Source organism: Athene noctua, chromosome 4, assembly GCF_965140245.1.
Source record: "Athene noctua chromosome 4, bAthNoc1.hap1.1, whole genome shotgun sequence".
Classification (NCBI taxonomy): Eukaryota; Metazoa; Chordata; class Aves; order Strigiformes; family Strigidae; genus Athene; species Athene noctua.
In genome coordinates, this window is record NC_134040.1 from 58,913,707 (window position 1) to 58,938,768 (window position 25,062).

The window sequence follows — 25,062 nt, forward strand, 5'->3', positions numbered from 1 at the left end:
CTGTGACTGAGAAAACCAGTTAAGGGGCTTGGGTACCTAAAGCAGGTTCTAAGCAAGAGTTTAGATGCTGAAATCTGTAGCTGCAGTCTGGATATTCCCTGTTCAGTCACTACTTACCCCTGGAGGTGATGTATCTCCCTGACATCTATGAACAGCCTGATTCTGCTTTTATACTTGCCTGGGACTGCTTAGAATGGCAGTCCCACAGCACAGCTCATGGGGAAGTGTGACCTGACCCCAAAACGAAGTGTTCCTCTGCCTAAGGTCTCATCAAAGCAGACTCATTGCTCAGGGGAACTGAGCTCCCGACAAGCATCACGCCTCTGTTTTGACTTCTTTTAAAGTGTAGCTGGGGAAGTAGAGAGTCTACTGGGGAAGGTGCTTGCCTATGAAGAGGAAGGCAGGGGTCAAGTGCTATCTCTGAGCACTGTCTCTTAATGTGCTGTTTAATATTAACATCACACCCATAAGCAGGAATGAGAACAGGCAGCAGAGCTCTCCACTCCCATACTACAAAGTCACGCTACCCCTTAGGCGTATTCTGTCCCCCTGGCCCAGCAAATACATTATTATAATTTGGGTTGAGTGGCAGGATGAATCTCCTTCCTGAAGAGGGGGCATGTCTTGGACTAAAGCTCTCGTGCTGTTCCCTGCACTGAAGGCTTGAATCTCTTCTGGCAGTTGTTTGAAAATGGTGACCATGCTTTGTAACAGGAACCCAGCTGCTTTTTTGGAAGATGTTTGCGTGCATGGTAGGCAAGAGATCTGTTTCCAGCCTCTGTGGCAAGAGGTCATGTGTAACGTATAATCTCTTAACTGTAATTGATTGATCAGAGTTAACTGAACAAGCAAGAACTTTGTTTGCTCTTTACCAGGAGCTGTTTGGGAATACTCTTTAGCAGCAGGGCCCTCCACAGATCAAACAGCATCTGCTCACTGCTTAGTCCGTGCTCTGGAGGCAAGCAGGCAGACATCAAATAGGCAGCAAATCTCTTTGGTTTGTTTTTATCAGCACAAGTATAATGCAGAACCCCTCCAAAAGAGGGCAGTGGCTTTTCTAGAGCAATAGTCCATAAATTATGCTGTGAAAGTCTATCTTCAGAGAAATCTAACAGCCATGTGTAACTGGTAACTATCAACTGGCAGCAAACCGCTTTTTTAGGAAGAGGAAGAAAATGGTAGCTAAGGTTCCCAGCTGGTCAAATGTCAGCCGTACCCGTCTATATGTATACTGAGCTGGGTATTTGAGTAGCTTGATAGCCCCTTACTACAAAAGCACGCAAAGAGCACATGGGAATACTTGTTGGATTCACAGAAACTTTTCAGATCCTCTTCAGACTTCATGAAGTTTTCTTGCGCTTAAAATGTGGGGGATTTTTTTGAGTCTAAGTATGTGTAAGCAAGCTGCTTGTCTGCCTTTCCCAAGGAAGCAGCTGCTGCTGTGCAGCAACAGTGAATGTGGTGGTGGAGGAGGAGGCAGCATCGCTTTCTTCACGTAACAGGCACAGCTGCAGGAGCTCTGAAACCTCGTGGCTACACTTGACCTGGTTTTCTTGACAAAAGCACATCTGGTTTTCAATTTGATTTAACCTGGAAACCATGCCTCTGCTGTGCTGGGGCTAGGAATCGCGAGTCACAAATCCATCTGTAAAACTCTGGTGTGTCCTGGCTGGGAAAATTACCAAGACAGCAGACCTAGACCCCATGTCCCCTTGGTAGTTCTGTGAGAGAGGCTCACCGTTGTCTTGCCACCCTATGTGTCTGGGACTCACACCTGGCAATTTGATTGCTGTGGTAACTGTCAGACCCCCTTTTCCTCCTCATACTGTTTCGGTTTGGCTGGTATTACCTGACACCTACTCACAGTGTCACTGTCGATAGAGAGGAGCTTCTTCTGTGCTATACCACTAGGTCAGCTGGTAATTGTTCTCTGGAGTTTTGGACAGGAGGACCCCAGCGTGTTCTCTGTGAGGTATGTGTGTTGTGCCATGGCCTTGGTCCCTGTCTTCCCTGAAGCAGCTCAGCTGAGAAGTTTCTGCAGCTCACCTAAGGGTGCCACAGGAGCCTGGGTCGAGGTGGAAGTAAGCTGCTCTTGTTTGCATCCTGTGCCAGAGACCTTGGAGTGGTTTTGTGCAAATGGGCAGTTGTTTTCATCTTAAGAGCTGGGAGAATAAATGCCTGTGAACAGCAGCCCTCTGACAAAATGCACTCTTGCTTCTGGTATGGAGAGTGTTAACAGCAGAGAGACAGAGAGGGGAGATTTGCCAGGGTTACTGATTATAAGACTGTATAAATTCTTGAAGAGCAGGCAAGCCTGAGGTTTTAAAATTCTGCCTTATATGGTTCCTTCCAGCATCCTGTTCTTCTGCCTTAGGAAGGATGTGTGGATGCTGCAAAGGTTGAAATACAGATCCAATATGTGGAGTCTGGATGTTTTAAACCAGGGCCTGAACTGAAGGGCTGTGATGCAAAACAAATGTGCTGGGGGTGGTGGTGGAGGAGGGAACAGCTAATAGATGTTTTCCCCTTGCTTGACATCTGTCACCTCCCCCCATGCCAACCCTTCCTCTGTTTATAGCAAACCATTTGCTCCCATTAATTAGAACTGGATTCCTGCCATCTGACCAGCTTTATGCCTGTACAAATGTCAACAGAGCCAGGACTACACAGGTGGGGAGAAGGGTTAGTCAGAGGAGATCTGTTGCATCTGTTTGGGGAGGGATAGATGGGGGGAAATGCCACCTCCCCCACCCCCTTCCAAATCAGGCATGTTAGCTACAACAATAGTAGAAATGTGGACTGGGAGCCCCAGGATGCCACTTTCCCCATCCCTTTTCACAGCAGACTGCACTTAAAGCCATCCCCTCCAGTTAAATCTCTTTACCAAAGTGGTCTGTATGAAGGCTTACATACAAGAAGATAATGGTGCTGTCATTTTTACAAATAATCACAACAGGAGCAGAAAAATAAGAGGAAGATGATTATGCCTGGAAATCCAATGAGGTTCCAGTTGCTAATGCAGTGGAAGCTAAAGGGAAGCTGAACCACAATCCCAAGCTGTTCCTGCCAGGCATTGGGCTGGCTTTTCTGCTGTGATTTAGGAGTGTACAGCTGTGTTGCCATGACATTAGACGGAAATGTGCTTGCCCTGGGATGGTTTTCCTCATGTAAAAATACTATGAAGACAAGGTATTTAATGTGCTAGTTGAAGCAAATCCTGAGTGGGAGAAACAGGTTAACCTTGATTAGCTTGGCGGGATTGTAAAAGAAAAAAAACCTGCAAACCCTCTCGTGGCCTCCTCCAGCAGCGAGTGCTGTGTTTCTGCTGGGATTATGAATCAAGAGAGTGGCACTGTTTTTACACTGAGGATTAAACCCCATCTTAAAAGGAAGTGGAACAGCAGGCTCTCCCTTCCCCCACTCCTTCATATAGTGATTTGAAGTATTTTTTGTGGTGTGGGAAGAAGGGGGTGTGCGTGTGTGATGTGATGTGCCTGTGTGTACACCAGAGTATTTTAAGCCTTTTATATTCTGTAAAATGGTGTTCTGAATCTGTTCAGGCAAGGAGGACCTGAATGTCAAGGTTGTGAGTACTCAAACCACTGAACTAATGGCAAAATGGTCTGGGGGAGAAAGCGGTGCCTTGTTCCTGCATCTGAAAGAAACAGGTGCAGGCTCCAAACCTAGAAGGAAGGCAACCCTTTGAGGTCAAGAATAAGGAGATTTCTAAACTGAAAGGCCTTGGCTATATTTTTATACCAAGTTGTAGGAAGTGTGTAATTCCCTTTCCTGGCACCCAGGGATCCCTCCCTTATGTTCCCCTGGAGGGACAGGGGCCACTGGCACCCCGCTGTGCTGCGGGGTGGCTGCGGCAAGCCTGGTGTTTGGCTGGGGCTCGAGTGCCTCGTTTCAACGTGCAAGTCAAGTCACACAGCTTCAAGCCCCAGTTTTCCCTGTTGATCGGAAAGAGTAGAAAGGATAGCAGTAGATCTTCAACAGACCTTTCCTCCTTTTGCCCTTTCTTACCCAAGTGCAAGGTTTTCCTTCCCTCTAAACAGTGGGATTTTTTCCTTTCTTTAAATCAGCAACACTTTCTGTGCTAACTTCACACACGTCAGTTATTCCCTTTTCTGGTTAGAGGTAAGGCAAGTAAAACATGGAGCTGACTTACTTGGAAGTTCTGCAAGAATCTCTTATAGTACAATTTTTTCCCCAATTAAACTAATTTAGGGAATCATTTACAGGTCAAAGTAAAGGGACCCAATACATAAACTTTGTGTGAGACATTTTGTTTTTCAGCTAAGTGATGAAGGGAGAGCTATCACTAGCTCATGGGGTGGTGGGGGTAAAATTGTCAGTCCTTTGAGACTATGGTCATTTAATAGGTGCCTCAAAATTATTATTTGTGTCTGCATTAGGTAAACACAGCTAAGTGTAACAGAAACTTGACAGATGCATGTTTTTCAGAAAAAAAAAGTTACTGTGTCAGTTAAATAGCAGAGTATTAATTTGCTGCTGAGATGATGATATCTACCAGTTCTAATCTTGGTGCTGCTGGACTATCAGCAAGCTTCAGTGAGTTCAGCTTGAGGCTTGTCACACGAGTGTAGAAGCAATGGAGAGCCCTGCCCGGCAGCTGTGCTGGCAGGCACGGTGCCGTGCTTTTCTGAACAGCCTATGGGCAAGGGGACGTGCATTTCTATAAGTTCTGTTTTTTCGCTAGGTGCAAACCACAAGGTTCACATTTAAATCCGAGCTCTTGTTCCCCTGCTTTGAGTTTTACTTGCATTAAAAGATTTGAGCACTTTTTAAAAAACATTTCCTAATCCGCACTTGAAAGTAGTGGTGAAAATGTGCATATGGAAAAAACACCATTATTCAGCTGAATCCCTGCTGTCTGCTGTAGGGTGCTTTACTTCTCCAAAAGAAAGCCTTTTGTTTAGGTGTTTTGGTCCTTTTCCCCACTTGTCCATACTGGATACTGTTCTGTATCTTTGAGTCACCTGTTGCTCTTAAGTTTTGCCTGGGTTTGTTTACCCTGGCTTGGCTTGTCATCACAGGCTTTTCAGTTGTTCCCATAAAAAAGCTGTATTGTCCTCTCTGAGATGTCAAAAGGCAGAAAATGACAGGACAGATGGGTAAGAGAAGAGGAAGGGCAAGGCAAAAGTTACCTCGGGGAGCTGGATCCTCAGCAGGAGACCCCCAGTTGTAACTAATTTGTCAGGGTGAGCTGCCTGTGGTTTGGGTAAGGATGGCGAGCGGTGCCTTGGTCACAGCCACCTGAGGCACAGGAACAAACTGCCCTTGTCTCGGGGAGAGCCCCCGTTTGTGGGAGAAGCAGGGTCGGCAGGTGTGGTTTGACTTCCCAGGGCCTCGGCTGGGAGCACGTTGTGCCAATGTTTGTGGCAGCTCTGAAGAAAGATCTGTAGAAACGTGCTAAAGACAGAGCTGCTTGTGTTAAAAGGCAGCCGGTGGGAATGTTCATTAATGTCAGGGTTTTTTTCTGAGGAAGGCTAAAGGGGTGACAGACCTTTGTTAAAGAGAGTGCATCTGTCGGTTCCAGCTGTCTAATGCATTAAAGTGCACCTGTGCACAGAAGAGAGCAACACTTGGCTGCTGCAGCATGTGAGCCTGCCTCGAGACGTTCCCATCTGGGAATATGCTGAGAGCCAGGGCTGAACTTTACAGATTTTTTGAGTCTTAAATCACTGTTTCCCCAAGATGCATAGCTACAGGAATGTACGGAGTAGGGGGGCTTTCCTGAGGTGTGTGGCACTGATGGGTGGGGTAACAAGGGCTGACAACAAACTTGTGGTCTTAAAAAAGCTTGAAAAGCTTTCAAGTACCAATTGTTGCAGAGACATTTTGCAACTGTGGAGAGAGCAATTCCTCTCTCTTTCCAGAAGAAAGAGAAGAGCATATTTCAGGATGCAGTCCTGAGATCCCTTGAAGTTAAAAGAAGGGACCATGAAAACAAGCTTTAGTCTGGTGACTGCAAGAATGTCTGTTCCTGGTATGGATTCAGACACACTTTCTTATTGCTTTGGCTTTACTTTAGGCTATGTATGATCTAGACTATATATGAGGTTTTAGGCTTTTATAATTCTGTTCTTTCTTAATCATTTAGGTTGGAAAAGACTCTTCAGGTCATCAAGTCCAATCATAAACCTAACACTGCCAAGTCCACCACTGAACCATATCTCTAAGTGCCACATCCACATGTCTTTCAAATACCTCCAGCGGTGGTGACACAACCACTTCCCTGGGCAGCCTGTTCCAATGACAACCCTTTTGGTGAAGAAATTTTTCCTAATATCCAATCTGAACCTCCCCTGGCACAATACTACTATCTGTTGGAGTATCCCACCATTTGGGAGTAATTTGAAATCAACTGAAAAAATGCATAAACAGGTAGAGATAAATACCCCAACCAAACCAATGAACCCTTGGAGTCTCCCCCTTGTCCTGCCTCTGCCAGGGGTGCATTTGTGGCTGTTACTTGAGCAGTGAGAAAATTCCAACAGTGAATATGCCATATTCATCTGTGTCCACAAACACAGTAGTAGGAAATCAGCGGCAATGCTCTACACACTCTTTCAGCCCATAAAAATGCCTCCCTTCTTCACTGTAAACACCAATTTTGTGGAGCAGCAGCCTGGGCTAGGTAGCTAGCATCCCAACCCCTTAGAAGCAAGAGTTAGAGCAGGACTAGGAGTACATGTGACGTCTAGATCCCCTGTTTGGAAGTCCCTAGTGATGCGTTTTGTTTGAGTGTGATGCTTGAGTCAGGGAAGATGGAGGTGGGCTAAGCTGTGGGGGGTGGGCCTGCTCCATTGTGAAGTTTGGGTTGTCCTGGTATGTCAGCTGATGCATTCAATTTCTAAGCTGCTGAAGCATGCAACTTCCTCCACTTTTTATAACAGTTTTTGATTTAAGTTCCCTAGGCTAGCAGTTTTCCCTGACCCTAGAACTGTTGTCTGGTTTCCCTGGGGCTCTTGACCTGTGGCTGGTACTAGGGGTCGTGTTTCACTGTGCTGGCTTTGTTATCAGCTGATAAAAATGACAGGGAAAGATAAGTTTCTGCAAGACAGACTTAGAGTGCATTAAATAAATATAAATTTTATTAAAAACACCCACATCTCAGCGTTATCAGGAATGATATAATAATAAACAGCTTTCAAATAACCTGCATTACATTACAATACTTACAGTATTTATAACCATCCTCGGATTCTTTTTATAGACATACCAAACATTTAATGAAAATGAATGAAACTAAAGTAAAAAAAAAAAAAAGTAGAACATAAGCATAGAAAATGCACACAGAAGTTCATAACCTTAGTGTCAAACTGCTAAAGTTTCCTACACAAGTTAACCACTAGCTTTAGAAGTGAACTTTATACCACTGTGCGTCAATCAGGATGAAAAATTCATTCAAGTAAAGTTGACACCACTCAGAAGCATCTTCAAGTATGGCTATAGTCAACCTGATAATCCTATACAAGCAATTTTATGTCTGCTTTGTCATTCGTTCCAACTGAGGCAGGGTTCTGTACACCAAAAATTACAGTTCGGGTATTTACAATACAAAACTGATTCACCAACTAAGCTTCCTGCTCTTGCTGCCAGCAGTTTGGCAAATGACGGTGCACGGCATAGTAACCAAACATCTACTATGGAATACACAAATAATGCAGGACTTAAAAAAAAAAAAAAAATCACCAAAAGATGGAGATTTATAATGATTTAATTAATCTGACATATAACCATCATTTTTTTTTTTTTTTTAAAAAAGGTGAAACTTTTGTTTCAATGCGGTGGGTAAAGTCACAGACTGAGAATTAAAAAACAAAATTGCCATAATAAATATTTGACCATTAAACCCAAAGGCCTCCTTTGATTTACTTGAGTTAGGTTGTGATTCTGTTAGATAAAATTTCTTTCGACCAAACTTAATCTTACAGTATATTGCACAAGATATATCTGGGACATGGAGGTCTGCATGTTTAGGGAAGCCCTTGTACTGACTGTACCTTTTTATATTTTTTCATTACAGTATCCAAGAAGCCTTGTTTAGAGAGTGACTTGAACAACTCTAAGCAGTCACTTGCCAAACCCCTGCCTTACATTTTTCCCTTTAATCAGCTCAGTGCATTCTACTTTCTTTTTATTCGTTTGAAACAGGCAAAACATTCTAAATCTCTTAAACACTTTCATTACAATAAAAAGAGCTAACGAATTTACAAAATTAGTTTTAGTTACATCAATACATGTACAAGAAAAATTAGAGAAGGGATTCAAAAGAAAAGATTAAATCCCTGAAAACAAAACAAAACAAAAAACCCAAGAATAATATATTTAACCTACAACAGCTTTACATACACACAGGTGACACGTTGGCATAGGAGAACATGAGTTGAAATATCCCTGAATTTTTAGAACCAAAAAAAAAAAAAAGTTGAAGTTCAAGTTATACTTGCTAAAATGTCAAGTATTGAGAGAGTTTTTTTGTTTTGTTTTTTTTTTGTTTGTTTTTTTCAAAGGCTATTGGGGAAAAAGATGGTATACAATATATAAACTTTCACACTCAGTTCAATATCCTATTGCCAAACTAGTGTTGAGGTATATGACAAGTAGGAACATCACTCAAACCTTTTAATGTATTTTTAGCTCACATTATGATATATTTGTAGCAGGCTGAGTAGCACCATGATGTGAATTCAGCTCAAAACCCAAATATATATAGATTTAATATTTTTACAGTACTAAAATACTAAAGCATTGCGTTAAAAAAAGTTTTGTTTACAATTTAATTTACTATACAACTCTCCTGCTTTTTTTTTAATAGAAATTAATGATTTAAAACCACCACAGCAAGCCAGCTGCCTATTTTTTTTTTTTCTATTTAATCAACGGAATCACACAGAACTAACCCTGTTTCATTCATCTTGTGTAGGCATCAGTCTGCTCAATCTTCCTGGAAAAGAGGACACTTGCACTGAGAAATGACTTACACCACAATGTACATAATTATCAACACAAAAGCAATCTGCCATTCAGTATTTGAAGAGCGTACAGATCTTTAAAAACAGCAGAAGCCCAAGCTAACTAGTTGTAGTCTGTCGCATGCTGCTAATTATTACCTGTGGTTAATATAAAATTCTTTCCTTAAAACTGTACATATTTGAGCAATGAACTTGTCATAATAATTGTAGAAAACAGTTTACAGTATAGCTGTGTGAGATGAGCACCAGAAAAACATGTGTTTTGTGTACTAAAGTATTCCCTTATATCCAGTAAGCCCCATTTTTACTGTAACTGACTGTATTAAAAATGGATATGTAGCCCACTAGCAGATGCACGGCTAAAACAAAAGTATTTAAAAGCTTTTTTTAGTTTAAAAAAATTATCTTTGCATTTTAAAATCAAAGTAAACTCTTTTTTTTTTTTTTTAATGTCTTAGTACCTTAGCATTGTTCAAGTTGCCAAGCTTAGGTAGACAAAGTGCTTTTGAAACACTATTTAAAAAAAAATATCTCTCTCTATATTTTATTGTCCTCTTCTAGGACTTGACTGGATGAGCAAAATCCAGAGGTCTTTTTAATTCCCATATGTTAAAAACTAAGCTTATTTTAACACCAGGTAAATTCAATACATACATGAATGAAAAGGTCCTCCCTGTTGTTGAAGAACACTTGACTACATCATCAACATTTTGTTATAAAGGCATTAACTGTTTGACTGTTAAAATAAAGACACCATTCTCTTAGATAGCACCATGGTTTTAGAATATCCAAACAAATTCAGTGTTTTGCTGTCTATTCATTATGTTTTATATTTATCTACTTCGTTAAATAAAATCAAGAGACTAATAAGATTACAGTAAAAACTGCATGTTAAAAAGCCATAATTCCAGTATTTCAGTACATCATAGATTCAGCACCAGATGTTATTTTAAGATTCCTGCAGTTGTAATACTACAGTATTATTTTTTTAGGGTTTTTTTGCTCCTGTTCCATGACTATGCAAACTTGATGACATTAAAAGTGGCCACAGATGTGCAAAACTGTAAGAAAAAAAAAATCCATTTGCAGATTATCTCTTTCAGTAATGGAGCCAGTGTTTTCAAATGTAAATTGTGAAACACTTTTTTGTTTTGTTTTTGTTTTTGCATAGGATGCTTTGGTCTTGTTTCCTACGTGCCATCTGTGACCACTTAAAAATCAGTGGAAAATAAGTGCGCTAGTGAGATTACCTCTTTTTGCTGGTGTGCTGAGGCTGTTTCCACTGACGAGTTTCATAAAAACACTGTTTTCTTCTCCACCCTTGCCTTCCCCAAAACCTAAAGAACTACCCTACTGACAAGGCGTTTTTTCAAATGAGGTAACCAACAAAGGTGTGAAGTTATATATATCGGTTGTAAGGCCCTGTAACCCGTGTAAAGGCATATGGAGATGTAGTTACTGTGGAGTCTGTGGTGAGCGATAGTGTCCTTTGTGCAAGAGACTTGATGAAGCGCACGTACGTTGGCTCAGAGGGTTCATGTGGCTCAGCAGGCTCCCGCTTTGCTTTTTTGCCGTAAGATTTCTGAGGCACGTAGTCTGGACCGTACTTTTCACATTCCTCTTCCTTCTCTCTTGCCTTCTCAGCCATCTTTGCCTCCCACAGAGCCAGACCATGTTTTGGCTCATTCATACTCTTGTGCTGGTAAAAGACAAGGGATATTCTGGTGGGATGGTTCCTGTTGGGATTTTTTAAGGGAGTCGTTGCGTGGAGCTCACGTTTTGCACACTCTATGAGGATTGACCCATGAGATGGAGCAACTGCCACTCCTCCAATTTCTGGATCCAGAAAGCTCTGCTCACTATCTGACCAGACATCATCAGGATCCTCTGTTTTTTCTGGATTCAGCACATCAGTTTTATCTAAAACACCCTGGGGAGTAGTCCTATCATGGTTTTGACCTGGAAGCATGTTAGACAAACCATTAACTGCATGTGAAATCATTTCACTATCCTTATTTTGGAGATGCAGTGAATTAGGAGGACCACTAAATATACTTGGAGCAGAATGGTAATCATGTGCTAAGTGTGTAGGGGGTTGCACATGATGTTCACCAGTTTTACTTATGGAGGCATAATCCATGCTCGGATTACTCAAATTAGATTTTAACCTTGAGGCAACCTCCATAAAATGGCCATCAGCCTCATGGGTGGAGTAAGAGGAAAAAGACCCTACATGGTGTACATTTGGTCTAATGGTGCAATTACTGAAGGAGTCTACCTGCATATTTTGGTTTCCATAATTCAAGTACTTGGGACCAAAACTCTGGTTATTCCCAAACCTATGCTGGTATAATGTTTGAATGGGTGGTAGACTTAGTTTAGACATATGGTCTTGACTCTGGCAACTATACAAGTCCATGTGCTGATGCTGGGAAGGGTAGGAGCCCAAGTAAGAGGGGCAGTTGTCCATAGGTATGTTTCCATTGCATTGGTAGGGTGGATATTGGTTATTTTGACTTAATGATCCTGAATAAGGGTTCATGGGACTAGAAGAATTCAAATAAGACCCTGCAGGCTGTGATGAGGTTGTATAGAGGTTCATGGGACTGGACCCTCCATAGGGATCTGAAGTGTATGAAGAGCTTGGATAAGCATTGGCTGGACTGGGCAACCTTACATAGAGATTTGCAGAACCTGAACCCGAGTAAGAGTTAACAGAATTTGATTGAGGGTTGTTAGGGAGAGTGCGCTGTGGATGTTGATGTTGCTGCTGTTGTTGTGTGGCTGGTCCTGAAAGACGTAAAAGATCTGTAGATGTGAAAGAAAAAAAAAAACCCCAGACAACAAATGAGCTTTTTTTTTTTTTAAAAAAAAAAACCCCAAACAACAAACTACATATTTTATAGACTTTTCATGATACGTATCTATGAAATTCCTAAGAAAAGTATATCATATGATACATTAACAGAGAGTCCCTTTCTCATATCTCAAATATCATCCTTTAAGAAGCTAAGTACTGAGGCTACTCATCCTTTTTGGCATGTACCCAGTGAGATCAGATGCTAATGGCAATGGGGAAAAAGAGGACAGTACAATCTGTTCAGAGTCACATGCACAAAATCCAGAGTTGAATCATCATTTAAGCAGCCCATGAAATGAAGCATCAAAGTGCTCCCAAACAGCCATGCACAAGGAGACTTTTTCCCCCAAAATAAATATTTCTTCTTACCTATATTAATAGAACTGTCTCCAAAAAACATCCCTAGCTTTATATAAAAAAAACAATGGTTGCATTCACTGATAGGGGGAACAGTTCAGTAACAAGTGAAATTAACTGAAGACATAAGAGCAAAACCATCATTTGTTAAAATGAAATGGCATAGTTTAATGGTTACAACCCTAGCCTGGGACAGCTGACTTCTCTTCATCGGTATTTCAGTGACCTTCTGGGTGGCCTTGGATGTATTGCTTTTTTCCTCTCTGAGAAAGCTGCTGTAACAATAAAAGTGGTGATGAACTCTTTGCTCAGGACTCTCAAATCTACTGATGAGAACTGCCAGGGATTGTTAGTGGGTTTTTAAAAACTTACACCCCCTAAGGAAAAACCTGCTCTGCTTTTGGTTTTGAAGTGGAGAGTACAAATTAAGAGATTAGGCTTGAATCCCCTCAAATTAGGAGGTTCTCTGCAACAGTGGCAGACAGTAAGTGATGTGTAGGTTATTCTTTCTTTGGCAGCAGCATCACACACTTCATGGCTTCCAGCACTACTAGTCTTTTAAAGGTACTTTACAATACACTGGATGGCAAGCAGAGCTTGCAAACGCACCAGATTTCCGCAGTTGTTAACCATCCAACAGTAAAAGATTTCTCGTACAACTTTTCTTTTTTTTGCTTCTCCAGAGTTGACCACAATTTGGCACTCTAGTATTTACATATTTTTTTTCTTTTTACTTTAAAATGGGTTTGGGCTGAGAATAATGGTTTTCTTGAGACTCATTATAAATGGTGCAAATTTCTAGGAAGCTTACCACTGCTGATAAAGATCCCGATCAGATTCATGTGTTTACCTGCTAGCTGCTTTGCGTGACTTGCGGCCTCAGAGTTGCCTTGCTTGTGGCGTGCTGCAGCAGACTTATCTCTTTCAGCTTTACTAGACCCATTCTCCAAGGAGGAAAGCTTTTCTGCAGCTGCTTTCTTTGCTTCTAGCTTCCTTTGCCGACATGTCTTGACAGGCTCTGCTAACATCCTTACTTTTCGGCGGAAGGAGGTAAGGACCTGGATGCTGCCATTTCTCTTCTTCTCCTCCTGGCCTTCAGTGCTTCCAAACTCATCCACATCAGAGACTTTGTATAAGGGGAGCACGTGGAGCTGCTCATCTTCTGGTGTTTGGCCAATTTCACGATTGTCTTCTCTAGTTAGTGTGCAAACCTGTTGGAGAGGTGTGTTAGAGTAACTCTCTAAAACCAGTCAGAGAAGAGGTCTGAAATACTAGCCTGTGCATTTTACCTTGCCCTGCCACTGTCGGCACTGGCACATGGAAAGCTATTTGTAAACTCTAAGTTTCTATGCAATTTATGCATAGCACAAGCAGCCTGCAATTTCCGTTCTTCCATTGCTCTGCTGGACAATAGAAACAGAAGGTATACATATACCTCTTTCTTGTACTTGTGCTGAAATGAACAGTAGAATTAGGGATTATTCTAATGTGAAATAAACTGGATATCTATTGTACCATGGCCAGAGAGCTATAACAGTGGAACCTGGGACTTTGTACTCACCTGAAGATTTTTTCACTATAATATATTAGCTAGCTACCTATTTGAAATAGAGTGCACTATAACATGCTGCCATTGTATTTCACACCCCCTTCCAATGGCAACTTCCAGGACTTTGCAAAGGAGCAAGACACTGTAATGTTAATAACAAGATTTAAGGAAGTTACTGTTGTGTCATACAGCATGCTCATTGTGTTAGCTCCAGCTAAAACAGGTACTAGGAGGATCTCAGTGGAAAAAGATGCTGATACAGACATATTCTGTAGCAATATCATTGCATCAGCCAGTTTTGGGAAGAAAGCTTGACTAGAAATATATAGTGTTGGTGGTGGTTGACTTGTCAATTAAATCAGACCCCAGAAACAGGAAAAATTTAATTGGTATTAAAAAAGTAGATACTCTCTTTGGTTGTAATATAAACTGCACTGTGAATCTAGGGAGTTGCTTCAAATGACAGCCATGATGATTATTCAAAACTGGTGATTACTTGTTCTCATGTTTACCCCAACTGTATTGTCACAGAGAGAGTAGGCAGGGAACAGAAATAATACAATACACATTGAAAACTAGCTCGCTTTTCTGGTAGCTTCTACAGAACCTTTGCTGTACATGCTAGAGGTCAGAACTGAAGAGAATAAAGGGTGTGTGTACAATACAAAGGATGGCAAGGCTTGCAGACTTTCTGCTCATCTCAAGCAGGAATTAAATCCACAAATTCCAAAACTATCCTAGAAATAAGTTGTTTCTATTTTTATTTTATCAGAAAATATACTCCAAAGTTGTTAGAAAAAAGTGTTTCAAGAGGACAAACATAAAACATTTTGTACCAGGAACACTGAAACAGGCATTTCTGCCCTGCTGGGATCTTCTTTTCATTGTCTCCACTGTTTCCCTTTTACCACTTCTATATTAAACGTTTCTTTAATACACCATAACTCTCATTCATTTGAATGAAAAATTGTGTAGGGGGTAGTAAGTTAGCTCGATCACTGCTTAATGTTTCTTCTTGTAGCAATCTGTGTTATGCAAGTATAAATTTAAACAGATGGGGGATAATAAATTAAATATATGAAATTAATGCTGGAGTAAGAATCACAGAATTGTCTAGGTTGGAAAAGACCTTGAAGATCATCCAGTCCAACCACTAACCTAACACTGACAGTTCCCAACTACACCATATCCCTCAGCGCTATGTTGATCCGACTCTTAAACACCTCCAGGGATGGGGACTCCACCACCTCCCTGGGCAGCCCATTCCAACACCTAACGACTGGTTCTTTAAAGAAATGCTTCCTAATATCCAGTCTAAACCTTCCCTGGAGCAACTTGAGGCCATTCCCTCTTGTCTTATTGCTTGTTACTTGGTTAAAGAGGCTCACCCCAGCTCTCTGCACCCTCCTTTCAGGGAGCTGTAGAGGGCGATGAGGTCTCCCCTCAGCCTCCTCTTCTCCAGACTAAACACCCCCAGTTCCCTCAGCCGCTCCCCGTACGACCTGTGCTCCAGACCCTGCACCAGCTTCGTTGCCCTTCTCTGGACACGCTCGAGTCATTCAATGTCCTTTTTGGAGTGAGGGGCCCAAAACTGAACACAGGAATCCAGGGGCGGCCTCACCAGTGCTGAGTACAGGGGTAAGATCCCTTCCCTGTCCCTGCTGGCCACGCTATTGCTGACACAAGCCAGGATGACATTGGCCTTCTTGGCCCCCTGGGCACACTGCTGGCTCCTGTTCATCGGGCTGTCAATCAAGGAGGTTATATGCATCATGGACTTACCAGTGTACTTCCGTTCTGCATATTGTGCAAGTCTCTGTGAGCATGAGCGCAAAAATCCAGGCAGGCAGTGACCCCTGAGAATGGGCGACCTTCTTTTAAACCCAGGCGACACTCGGGTGCTCTGTGTTCATACTCGATCTGGAAAGAGATGACAGGTATCACTGCAACCGAGCTAGATGCTCCAGTACATGGAATCAGCACTGAATGCTCCACTGTGACAACATGCAGTCTCCTAACATCTTAGAGGTGGCAACATACGGATCTTGAAGGCAAATCAAGCAATTTGATGGCAATTTTGTATCCATACTTCATTCCTTGCTGCTTTGTTCCCTCTTACCTTCTGTCTCTGGCATGATTGTGAAATTGGCCAATAATACTTCTCCTTGCATATTACTTTTGATTCTCTGCCAGTGGTTGGTGTTTTTACATGACAAATTCAGTGCAGGGTTTTAGCGTCTGGCACTGTTAGAGTGATACGTTTGTGTAGACTGGAAATATACCAAGATATTAGGGGAAAATGGCTTTAGAAAACTGACTTCAGAATGACTTAATGAAAAATAATAATTAGCTTTTTGATTTGTAATATTTTGGCACACTAAACATGTATTTCACTAACAAGTACAACTCTAAACCCTGACCAAAAAGAGAGATAAATCAGTCAAGACAGTACTTTCTACCCATGCACTCATTATTAAGGAGCTTTACAAAGAGTTGATAATGCAGCGGTAAACATTACACAAAAGGGAAGGATTTAGTAATGGATGATCAAGCCTTAGACAAATGACAGTTTCATATTTTATTTTGAGAATTAAAAATGAAATCACATTTGTAAAATGCTTTGCTGAAATTCCTGAACTTTCAAGTGAATGCAAAAAAATCTACACTTAATAGATCCCATTTAAATTAAGGTGAAATTAGAAGTTTTGCCAAGTCTTGATCCAGGATCACTAAAAAAAATGTCTAGTTTGCTCACAGACATTTATTTTTAAAATTTGGAATATTTACTTCCCTGGAATCTGAAAATAAAAGCAGACCAAAACTTGAAAGATGTAAACTTCTTTGGAATTAAACAAGAGTGGTCTGAAATGTTAGCCAGACTGTAATTGTCTGATTAAAGTGTACTGGTACAACTGTTCTCTGAGATGCTTGGTTGGGTCCAGTTGGAAAAACAGACCCTTTCCAATTCTAGATTTTAATCCAGTAGCAATCCAGACTTGGATTAGAATAAATCTTGGAGCTTGGAATTTATTTTCAGGATTCAAAGGGGGATTGGGTTTAGGGCTTTTTGGCTTTAGAACCTGTTACAACACCGTACAAACTAGGTCTCGATCATCTCTCTTTAAAGCCACTGATAATTGCTTGATCGCGGTCTCCCCACAAATACAAGATCTGCATGAAACCCCTGAAATAAGCCAAGATATAACATGCCTTTTTACACAAGGTAAAAACTGAAACTTGTAAAAGCATATATTTTCAAAAAGTGTCAGGCAGGACCACAGCTTACATAGAGAAAAGAAATTGCGAATTTTTGTGGGAAAAGAAGTCCAAGCAAAGAAACATTTTATTGTTCACCACTCCCTCATTTTGTCTTCTTCCTCTTCCTTTCTTCTCTTGCAGAATGTCTCTCAGATATTTGGACAGATAACCACAGCTAGTGGGCACGTGGCCACTGTTTCCTCCATAATGAATCTCCAAGCATAATCTGATCAGGTAAGTGAGTGAAATTGGATAAGTCTGCACTGAAGCTGTTTACCTTGTCTAGTTGCTACTAAATATGCAGTAAAGGAGTGAGTTTTACAGCAAATAAAAATGGATAGTTTTGTGTCAGTTTACTGTTTCCTTTACAGTTGAAAATCCATCTTGTGCTGGTTACTACAGCATAATGCTGTCAACAGGAAGGAAAGAAGATCTCAATTTGCAGTGACGATGATGGTTTGGAGACTATAAATTCTGTGAGTGTTTGTAATGGTAGTGAACCTGAGTGACAACAACGAAGGCCAACAGTTATGCATTTGCAAGGTGTATGTTGTCAAATTTTGATGCAAATATCTGAAAGATGCTTGGTAAAGGAACACAGATGAGAGACAGCCACACCGGGAACCTCATAAAAGCTTTGAATGCGCTAGTATCTGCGAACACTGCTTCACAGAAACTATGCTTGCATGATCCCTCATGCAAGAATGTTGGTGCAGGCATTTGTGTGCATGTGCAGGGCTGACTGTGTTCAAAGATGAAACTTTGCTTTAAAAGCACGTTTGTAATGGTTGTTTTGGTGAAAACTGAATTAATCTGCCACTTGAGAGAGCAGAACTGAAACTGTGGCTTCAGGACTGGAGTGCAATATGATATGCTGCCTTCTGGCACTGTTGCCAATCTCACACCATCTTCATGGCTGTTCTGCTAGTTTGGCTGATGACTCATGTTAAATCCAGAAATTTGTGTTGTGGGGCTGAAGAGCTCTGCTCAAGTGTGAAGTAATTTTATTGTGTTGATGTAGATGAAAAGATTAGTTCTATTTAACGGACCAAATTCTGTGGGTTTTGCTTTTGAAAGCATTTTAAGTGGAATTGTTCATTTCCATTTGTCTTTACCCCAATGTCAAAGGAACGCTGGCACAAAATATACATAATGTTTGGCGCAAGGTTGAAGCATTGGGAAGTGTGGTAAAAATCAGGTTATTTGCATGACCGCTCAAATTCCTTTTTTCCCAGCATACCTGGTTGTTATATGCATCAGGTGCAAGCTTCTTGTAGGTAGGTGCCATCAGGGTTGACAGATTCTGCAAATTGGATTCGAGTTTTTCTTCCTGTTAGGACATGAAATAGTGTTCAATGACATTTCCATACTGTAAGTATGGGATCTAAGAAGTTAGGATCTCTGCACGATTATGTTTACACTGATAGTTGTGTAAAGGCCTAGACCGTTATCATTCATGTTTAGACAATAACTGTTGTGAATTTCCTTTTAATTTTATTGTTTCACAGCGTTTAGAGTAATGAAGTAGTAGTGTAGTGTGATCATTGCAAGAGGACATCATATACTGTAATCTTAATTTGATTTCCATTAAGAATCACATTCTTCAACATAAAGATGGTTTAGATCTAAGTGTGGTGATCCTCATTATTTTCCCTATTGGAGTTTTTGGAAAATAATACTCTTCAGGAAGCTTGAGAGAAATAATACCAGAATGGTCCACCAGGTAAATCTGGTTACTTTAAGGGTTATGCATGTTGCAATGACAGCATTTCAACACACTGAAATATCTTTTTGTGCAGCAATTTTAAATTATTTAAATACTTCAGACTTCAAAACTTCCCAATTCTTAAGCAGTGAAGAATTGTGGATGTGTCTAGTGGTTGGCAATATGGAGGTAGGAATGACCACACCTCTATTTCTATAAGGAGAGGTACACAAAATGAAGGGCTCTTTAAAAATGAAGTACTCTAATAATATACTCCAAAGCTGTTGTCCATCCTATTAGGATGACAGTCCCAAATTGAACACCTTGCTTATATTAGGCCCTGCTTTTTAATCTCAAGTGCATAAAGAATGGCGGCATCCTGGAGTGGTATACTTGTTTTTAGGAGATTGTACATTTTAGGAATGTGTGAAGGGTTGTGAAAAACCTATGGGTTCGAGAGACATGTGTTTGCTGCATTAGAAGTTTGTATCTCCTTCTATGGGACTACGTTCCAGTTTGGGACTCCAAAATGACACTATGAAATTGTCAAAAATATCTTGCTGTAACCTTGTGGCTGCTGCCAGAACTTAGAACTTTTGTATGGCCTGTAGGTTGCCATTTGTAAGTGTTACTTCTATTTTTTATTGGTGAGGATCCTATTTGTGTTGTCTAGAAACCATGTCTATGCTATAGGACCCAGCCCCTGGTCTGGATGCATGCTTTGGCTGCCCCCAACTCTGTGTAGGAACAAGACTGGAGGGTAAAATCATCTTCCCTGCCCAAATGTGGCTTGCATGGGAAGTAAATCCAAGAATGCAAGTTGGAAGAGTGCCCTGGTGGGCTGTAGCCAGGTATCCAGCTTAGAAAATGTAGGGGGGTTAGAACTGCAGGCTATGATAAAGAAGGCTTTGTGCCACAGCATGATTGAAGGAGAGAGCTATTCTGTAATTCTTGGGGCCGTAGAAGAGCAGTGGGATGGAAAAACTGTATGTTAATTATGATGATATTCTAAATAGTGTGCTATTCTCAGCACAGGCCATAGGATGTAGAAGTACCTGGCTCTCTGATCATGTGAAAGAAATGCTTGCATTTGTGTAAGACACCAGAATACAGTGAAAGCTGTGGACCTGTGCATCAGTACATAAGCAAGGGTCTAAATTTGCATGTGCTTGTCAAAAACCAGACTGGGCCACTGGAGCCTCCCAGACATGAGTAGCTGGAGGTGTCCAGGAGTTGCTGCAATCATAACTTCAAAGGTATCTTGTGCCCAGGCTAAGGTCAATGTGTTTTTTTATTACTAACTCATTTTAAACAGTTGCCAGTTTGCTCTAACACAGACCCCAGTCTGAAAACATTCAGTGAGGCAGGACTGGCTGTAGAATGAGTCTTCTTATCCTCTTCTTCCTATTGTCATCTCACAGTTTCATTATGTTTGCCTCCATGCAGTCTGCTCTGGTTCCCAGCTGCAATGTTATGTGCCTTCAGTTAGTAAACCTTCCACTCTGCCACTGGGGAATGCCTGATTGCAGGCCAAATACAGCCACAATTATTCAGGCCATGCCCTCTCCTCTAATTGTGAAAGCCTGCAAACATGGTCTCAAGTCTCAGGGTTTTACCAGCTGTCAGAATTTGGACAGTCAATTCAGCTGGCTTGGTGACTGGAATCAATCAGTTATGACTGGCAGTTATTTAATTACCCTACACGTGTGCCATTCAGACAGGGCTCTGGCCCTGGTCTCTTGTACTGTATCTCTACTTGCAGAGTGACAGAAAACATTTCCTTGCAAATGAGGCTCATTTCAGAAATGGACACCAACCTCTTTTGGGTCATCCCCCATCAGCTTAAACTTTCTCGGAATCTTGCTTCTGGCAAACTTACAACCATTGTAGTACATGCTCCAGGAGCAACCAAAGGAAAATGAAGCACCACAAGTTTCAGGGTCCAGCCCTTGACATGCGCAAGTCCGTCTAAAAAATAAGAGAATATGGCTGTTAGCAGCAGATGGGTCACTTCAGGGCACTCCCACAGTGGGCATTGGTGTTCTGCCAGTGCTCTGGGGAATCATTGGTAAATAATAAAGAAATGAAAGAGAGAGGCGTATGCATTATAACAGAAGAATTTTATCAGAGTGAATAATGTCATGACTGTAAAGCAAGGTCTAGACTTCTGTGAGAAACCTGGCTTTGCTTGAATGAGGGTATGTTTGCGTGGTGCCTTGTTAAGTAATGATATTCATGGTAGCTGAAAGGGGGCATATGCTGACGGCACTGCAAGAATGTGCGCACCCTCTGAGAGGGGCTAAGCAATAATTCCTGAAATATGACTCTACCCATGAAGCCGAAGTGGTAGCTATGTTAATTTTGGTCTAAATGTTCTTCACTATTTGAAATATATGGGAAAACAATATGGTGCAGTTTCTTTAGATTCAGCTGGCTTCTGTAGGCTTTTACAATATGATTTAGTGCATCTAGCTTTTATTGCAATGTTGAGGTAACTGCTGTCCTGGGCCCTGCTGAGATCTCTTCCTTTAAAGAGACTGAGATGCTTCACAACTCTGGGAAGATGTTGTCCCTGATTTATAAGAATGCTTACTTGCTTTCCTCTCAAGGTTTGTGGGTTTTTAAAGTGCTTGAAATAGTTGGAAAGGTTATGCGTATGTCAGGGTAACAGCACAAGTGGAGGTGCCAGGTCCGAGGCTGAAGGTGGCGAGCATACCCTTTGTTCCACTTACTCTTCGTTCAGGGCGCACCGCCGGTTTGTGAGTGTGCCGTACTTCCTCAGGGTGTCGGTGAGTTCGGAGTAGAGCTTGTCAGCCAGGCTTGTTGGGATTCCCTCCCAGACCAGGATGAGAATCACGATCACGGCTGTCTCACACGTGTGTCCTGCTCGCTCGCGCACCAAGCAGAGTAGCTTTTCCTCCTGACTGCTTCTGCGGACTACCTACATGCACAGCAACACACACCCCCAGAGCCCCAACACAAACAATGCATTTCTTAATGTGAAGAGCAAGAGAAAAAGAAACCTCAGCATTAGTGTGAGTATAGGGAAGTTACTTCTGCTTCGGTCTTCCTCTTGTTTCTGGCAACTCGGTCCATTTTTCTCATTTAGTGATATGGGCCAGAGCTACCACTTCTGTTTAACAAAGCTGACTCTAAAAGGCTAAGCTTGACTGATGGCATGGAAAGCCATGCTGGTGGAAACCAGCTTTGTAAAGGTATCTCCCATGCTCTGATTCAGCAGGAATATTCTCCTGAATCTGTGCTATGGTACAAGTGGCCCAGTTTGATTAGTGAGTAAAAGGAAGTGAGTAGTGAGATGCCTCCCCTCACAGAGCTGGATGGCAGACACCTGCGCTTAGGGCAGGAGCCATGTGGGGAAAGGCAGGCAGCTAAGGAAGGGAGTAAGTAACTGCACATGGGAGTTCTCTCCCTCCCAAACATAAGCAGCTAAACTTGTAATCAGCCACTCAGTTTTTTGACCTGCCCTTACTGCACACAAACACTACAGTAATGAGAGGAAAGCAGTAGATGTTCTCAAATAAGAGTCTCCTTGCTTCTTGGTGCTTGTGCTACTGTGGGCATTTCTGAAAAAAAGGTGCAGCCTGGCATGCATAAAGACTATAATCAAGTCAGGTTTTCCTCATGCTGTCCTTCCCCAGCCTACCCAAACCACTGCGTAATTTGTGCCAAAGTACAACAGTGTTTACTAAGAGGGTGTCCTAATGCCTCTGGAACTGAGAGTGCATTTTAAAAACATCACAGTGGAGCACTTGATGGACTTATTTGTAAGCTAAAATTAAACAGCAATGAGAATGTCTGGTGTTGTGAATCTTAGATTTAACTGAAACGGCCTTCCTTCTCAGGTTTTCATACCTTTAAGCCAAATTTTATTCTTGCTGTTCTCCACGCAACAAGTAAAGGGAGTGTGAGAGGCAGAGGTGGGAGCAGGCTACAGGCGTCCTGTGGTACTGCTGCTGTTGAGCTATTTTAAGTTTCATAGTGTCAACTAACAAAAGGATGTGTCACTGCTGTCTGCTTACATGAACCATCATACTGAACTACATTAGTCTTAACATTTGTGTACATCACTTACCCATTTTGCAATTGGACATCCTTGAGAACTTTTGCCTTCTTTCCCAGTGTAGACAACCCTCTCAATCCTTATAGCTTTACCCTTCTGTCCAAATCTTAAACAAACAAAAGTGTGTACAATAAGCACATTGAATGGGTTCTGCATGAATGCTGAAAAGATGAAGCACAGTTGCCAGTCTTATCTTAAAAAGTAAATACTGTGAATTATGGGGAGGGATGTGCAATGCAGTTCATCTTGCAGATTTTGTTATAGTGGTGAATTGATATGTTAAGAGAGGCAAATGTCTTTAATACATCACCGATGAGTAAAAATTATCCATATCACATTAATGTTCCTAAATGTTTTAACTGTTTCTGTAGAGAATTTGTTATAGATGACATTTTGAAAAGTGGACTTGAACTCTATTTTGGGGAGGGATTTTACATTTTTCTTTACTTTCTGGGTTAAAGTTATTACTCTGAAATGTATATAATTAAGTTGTCATGGAACAGCTGGCATGCAGTAGTCACTCATTAATTTTCTGTGCTTGTTTCTGGCTAAGATACAGTGTGAATCAGTTAAGTCATGATTAATTTGCATCACATCTATTTCCTTTATCATCTGCTCATAAATTGTTACTTATTTACTTCTGCCTGATGTCTGTACTGAATTAGGATCACAAGGTGCCCTCAAATGATGCCACTTGTGTGTGTCTTTTTGTGACTGAGGTGGGCAAGCTTGGCTCTTTCTGAAGCATTTAATCAAGGTAATTATGCCATTAAGGTAGAATCTAGCCCCACATGCAAGTAGTGCTGTTACCCAGAGCAAATGGGATCCACTTTCCATGTCCTCTGATGGACCAGGTGGAAATATGTGGCAAATGCTAAGTGAAGCAAATCTTGAATCAATAAAAAGTGTCAGACCTGTTAAGCCACTTCCAGGCATGTTCTCTGGCCAGGCCTCTTCCTGGGCTGCTGCAGCTAGCTGGGGGTGCCCACCTGCTGAGCCCCAGAGCATACCAGGTCTCTGGTGAGGCCCTGTGTTAGAAACCACCCTGTCTGCAACATTACAGGTCCAGCTACCATGTTGACTCAGCTGCATTTTGGGGACTGGGCAAATTGCACTTCCATCACTGTTTCTTGAATTCTGTCGCTCTCTCTGGCATGATCTTTTTTTACTTTTAGATAACCAAGTGTGGGGACTAAATCACAATCTCCTTGTTCTTTGTTACCTATAGAGCAATCAAGATACTTCCTTCCTGTTATGCAGCCATTTAATGATGCTTTGAGAACTTTTGACCTTTCATTCCTCCTGTTTTTGCACTAAAATGTTGGTGACATATTTAAGAGCAAATATTTGTATTTAAACTTCTGTCCTGTAAAGGAAATGAAAAATACTTTTTTTTAGATGTGATCTCATTGTGAGATTTCAGTGTCACAGGAAATTATACAAATAAAATCAAGTTGTACTACACATGTTCTGCAGGCAAATGTTAGGTCACTTTTTCCTACTTAGGTTTAGATGTTAGTATACATTTTGTTTCTTTAATTAACCACATTAAAAAAACATTTTAAAATCTGAACATTTTGTATCAATTTGCTAATCTGGATTGCAGGACAACTGTGCAGATGCTTCTACAGAAATATGTTGTACATTACACACTGGAAATGAAATGGACTTTGTCTCAAATCTTTTCAACTGTCACAAAGGAATTTGTGCCTGATGTTTGTCATGCTTCCTTTCAGGACAGAGCTGATTGGCTTTAAAACAAGAGCAAAACTCACTGAGTATGCAGTAGGGATTAGGAGAAGGAAGAGGTAAAATGTACATATCCACCATGGATTCTGCAAGAAATTTGTTCCTGGTATAGCTAAAATATTAACTCCAAGTCCAAATCTAAGTCCTGGTTTGTTTGGCAGTGCTGATATCTCAAAAGTGAATCCATACTCATGAGAAGCCAGTTTAAAAGTGCTTCAATTGTGATTAGTGTCAGCAACTGCACACATGTGCTGGGGAGTATCTTTATAGTTAAGTGCTTTTTTTTTTTTTTTTTTTTTTACTTAGGGATACAAAATTAACTAATGAGGAGGGGTTCTGGCATTTTTCAGTCAGGGAATTGCAACAGTTCATACCATATGAACAGTTGAAAACTAGCCATTGTTCAAGTGGCTGCTGCTACACTCTGTTGAACCTGGCTGAGTAGATGCATGTTATCTATAATCTCTCGGGATTTCCTTCTGCCAACATGAAATGAAA

The 25,062-nt window shown here is 41.3% G+C and overlaps 1 protein-coding gene across 1 annotated transcript in view; it reads right to left on the reverse strand.

Annotated features, from left to right (window-relative positions):
- Positions 1 to 7,099: 7,099 nt before the first annotated feature.
- The window catches only part of TET2 (tet methylcytosine dioxygenase 2), a 75,665-nt gene continuing 57,702 nt past the window's right edge, over positions 7,100 to 25,062 (reverse strand). Inside the window, exons 4-10 of the mRNA XM_074905497.1 lie at positions 22,828 to 22,921; positions 21,467 to 21,675; positions 20,552 to 20,702; positions 18,270 to 18,359; positions 15,554 to 15,691; positions 13,073 to 13,433; positions 7,100 to 11,813 (exon numbers count right to left, since the gene is read on the reverse strand). Of these exons, the coding sequence (XP_074761598.1) occupies positions 10,405 to 11,813; positions 13,073 to 13,433; positions 15,554 to 15,691; positions 18,270 to 18,359; positions 20,552 to 20,702; positions 21,467 to 21,675; positions 22,828 to 22,921 (2,452 nt within the window). The 3' untranslated portion in view covers positions 7,100 to 10,404. The remainder of the gene's footprint in view (positions 11,814 to 13,072; positions 13,434 to 15,553; positions 15,692 to 18,269; positions 18,360 to 20,551; positions 20,703 to 21,466; positions 21,676 to 22,827; positions 22,922 to 25,062) is intronic.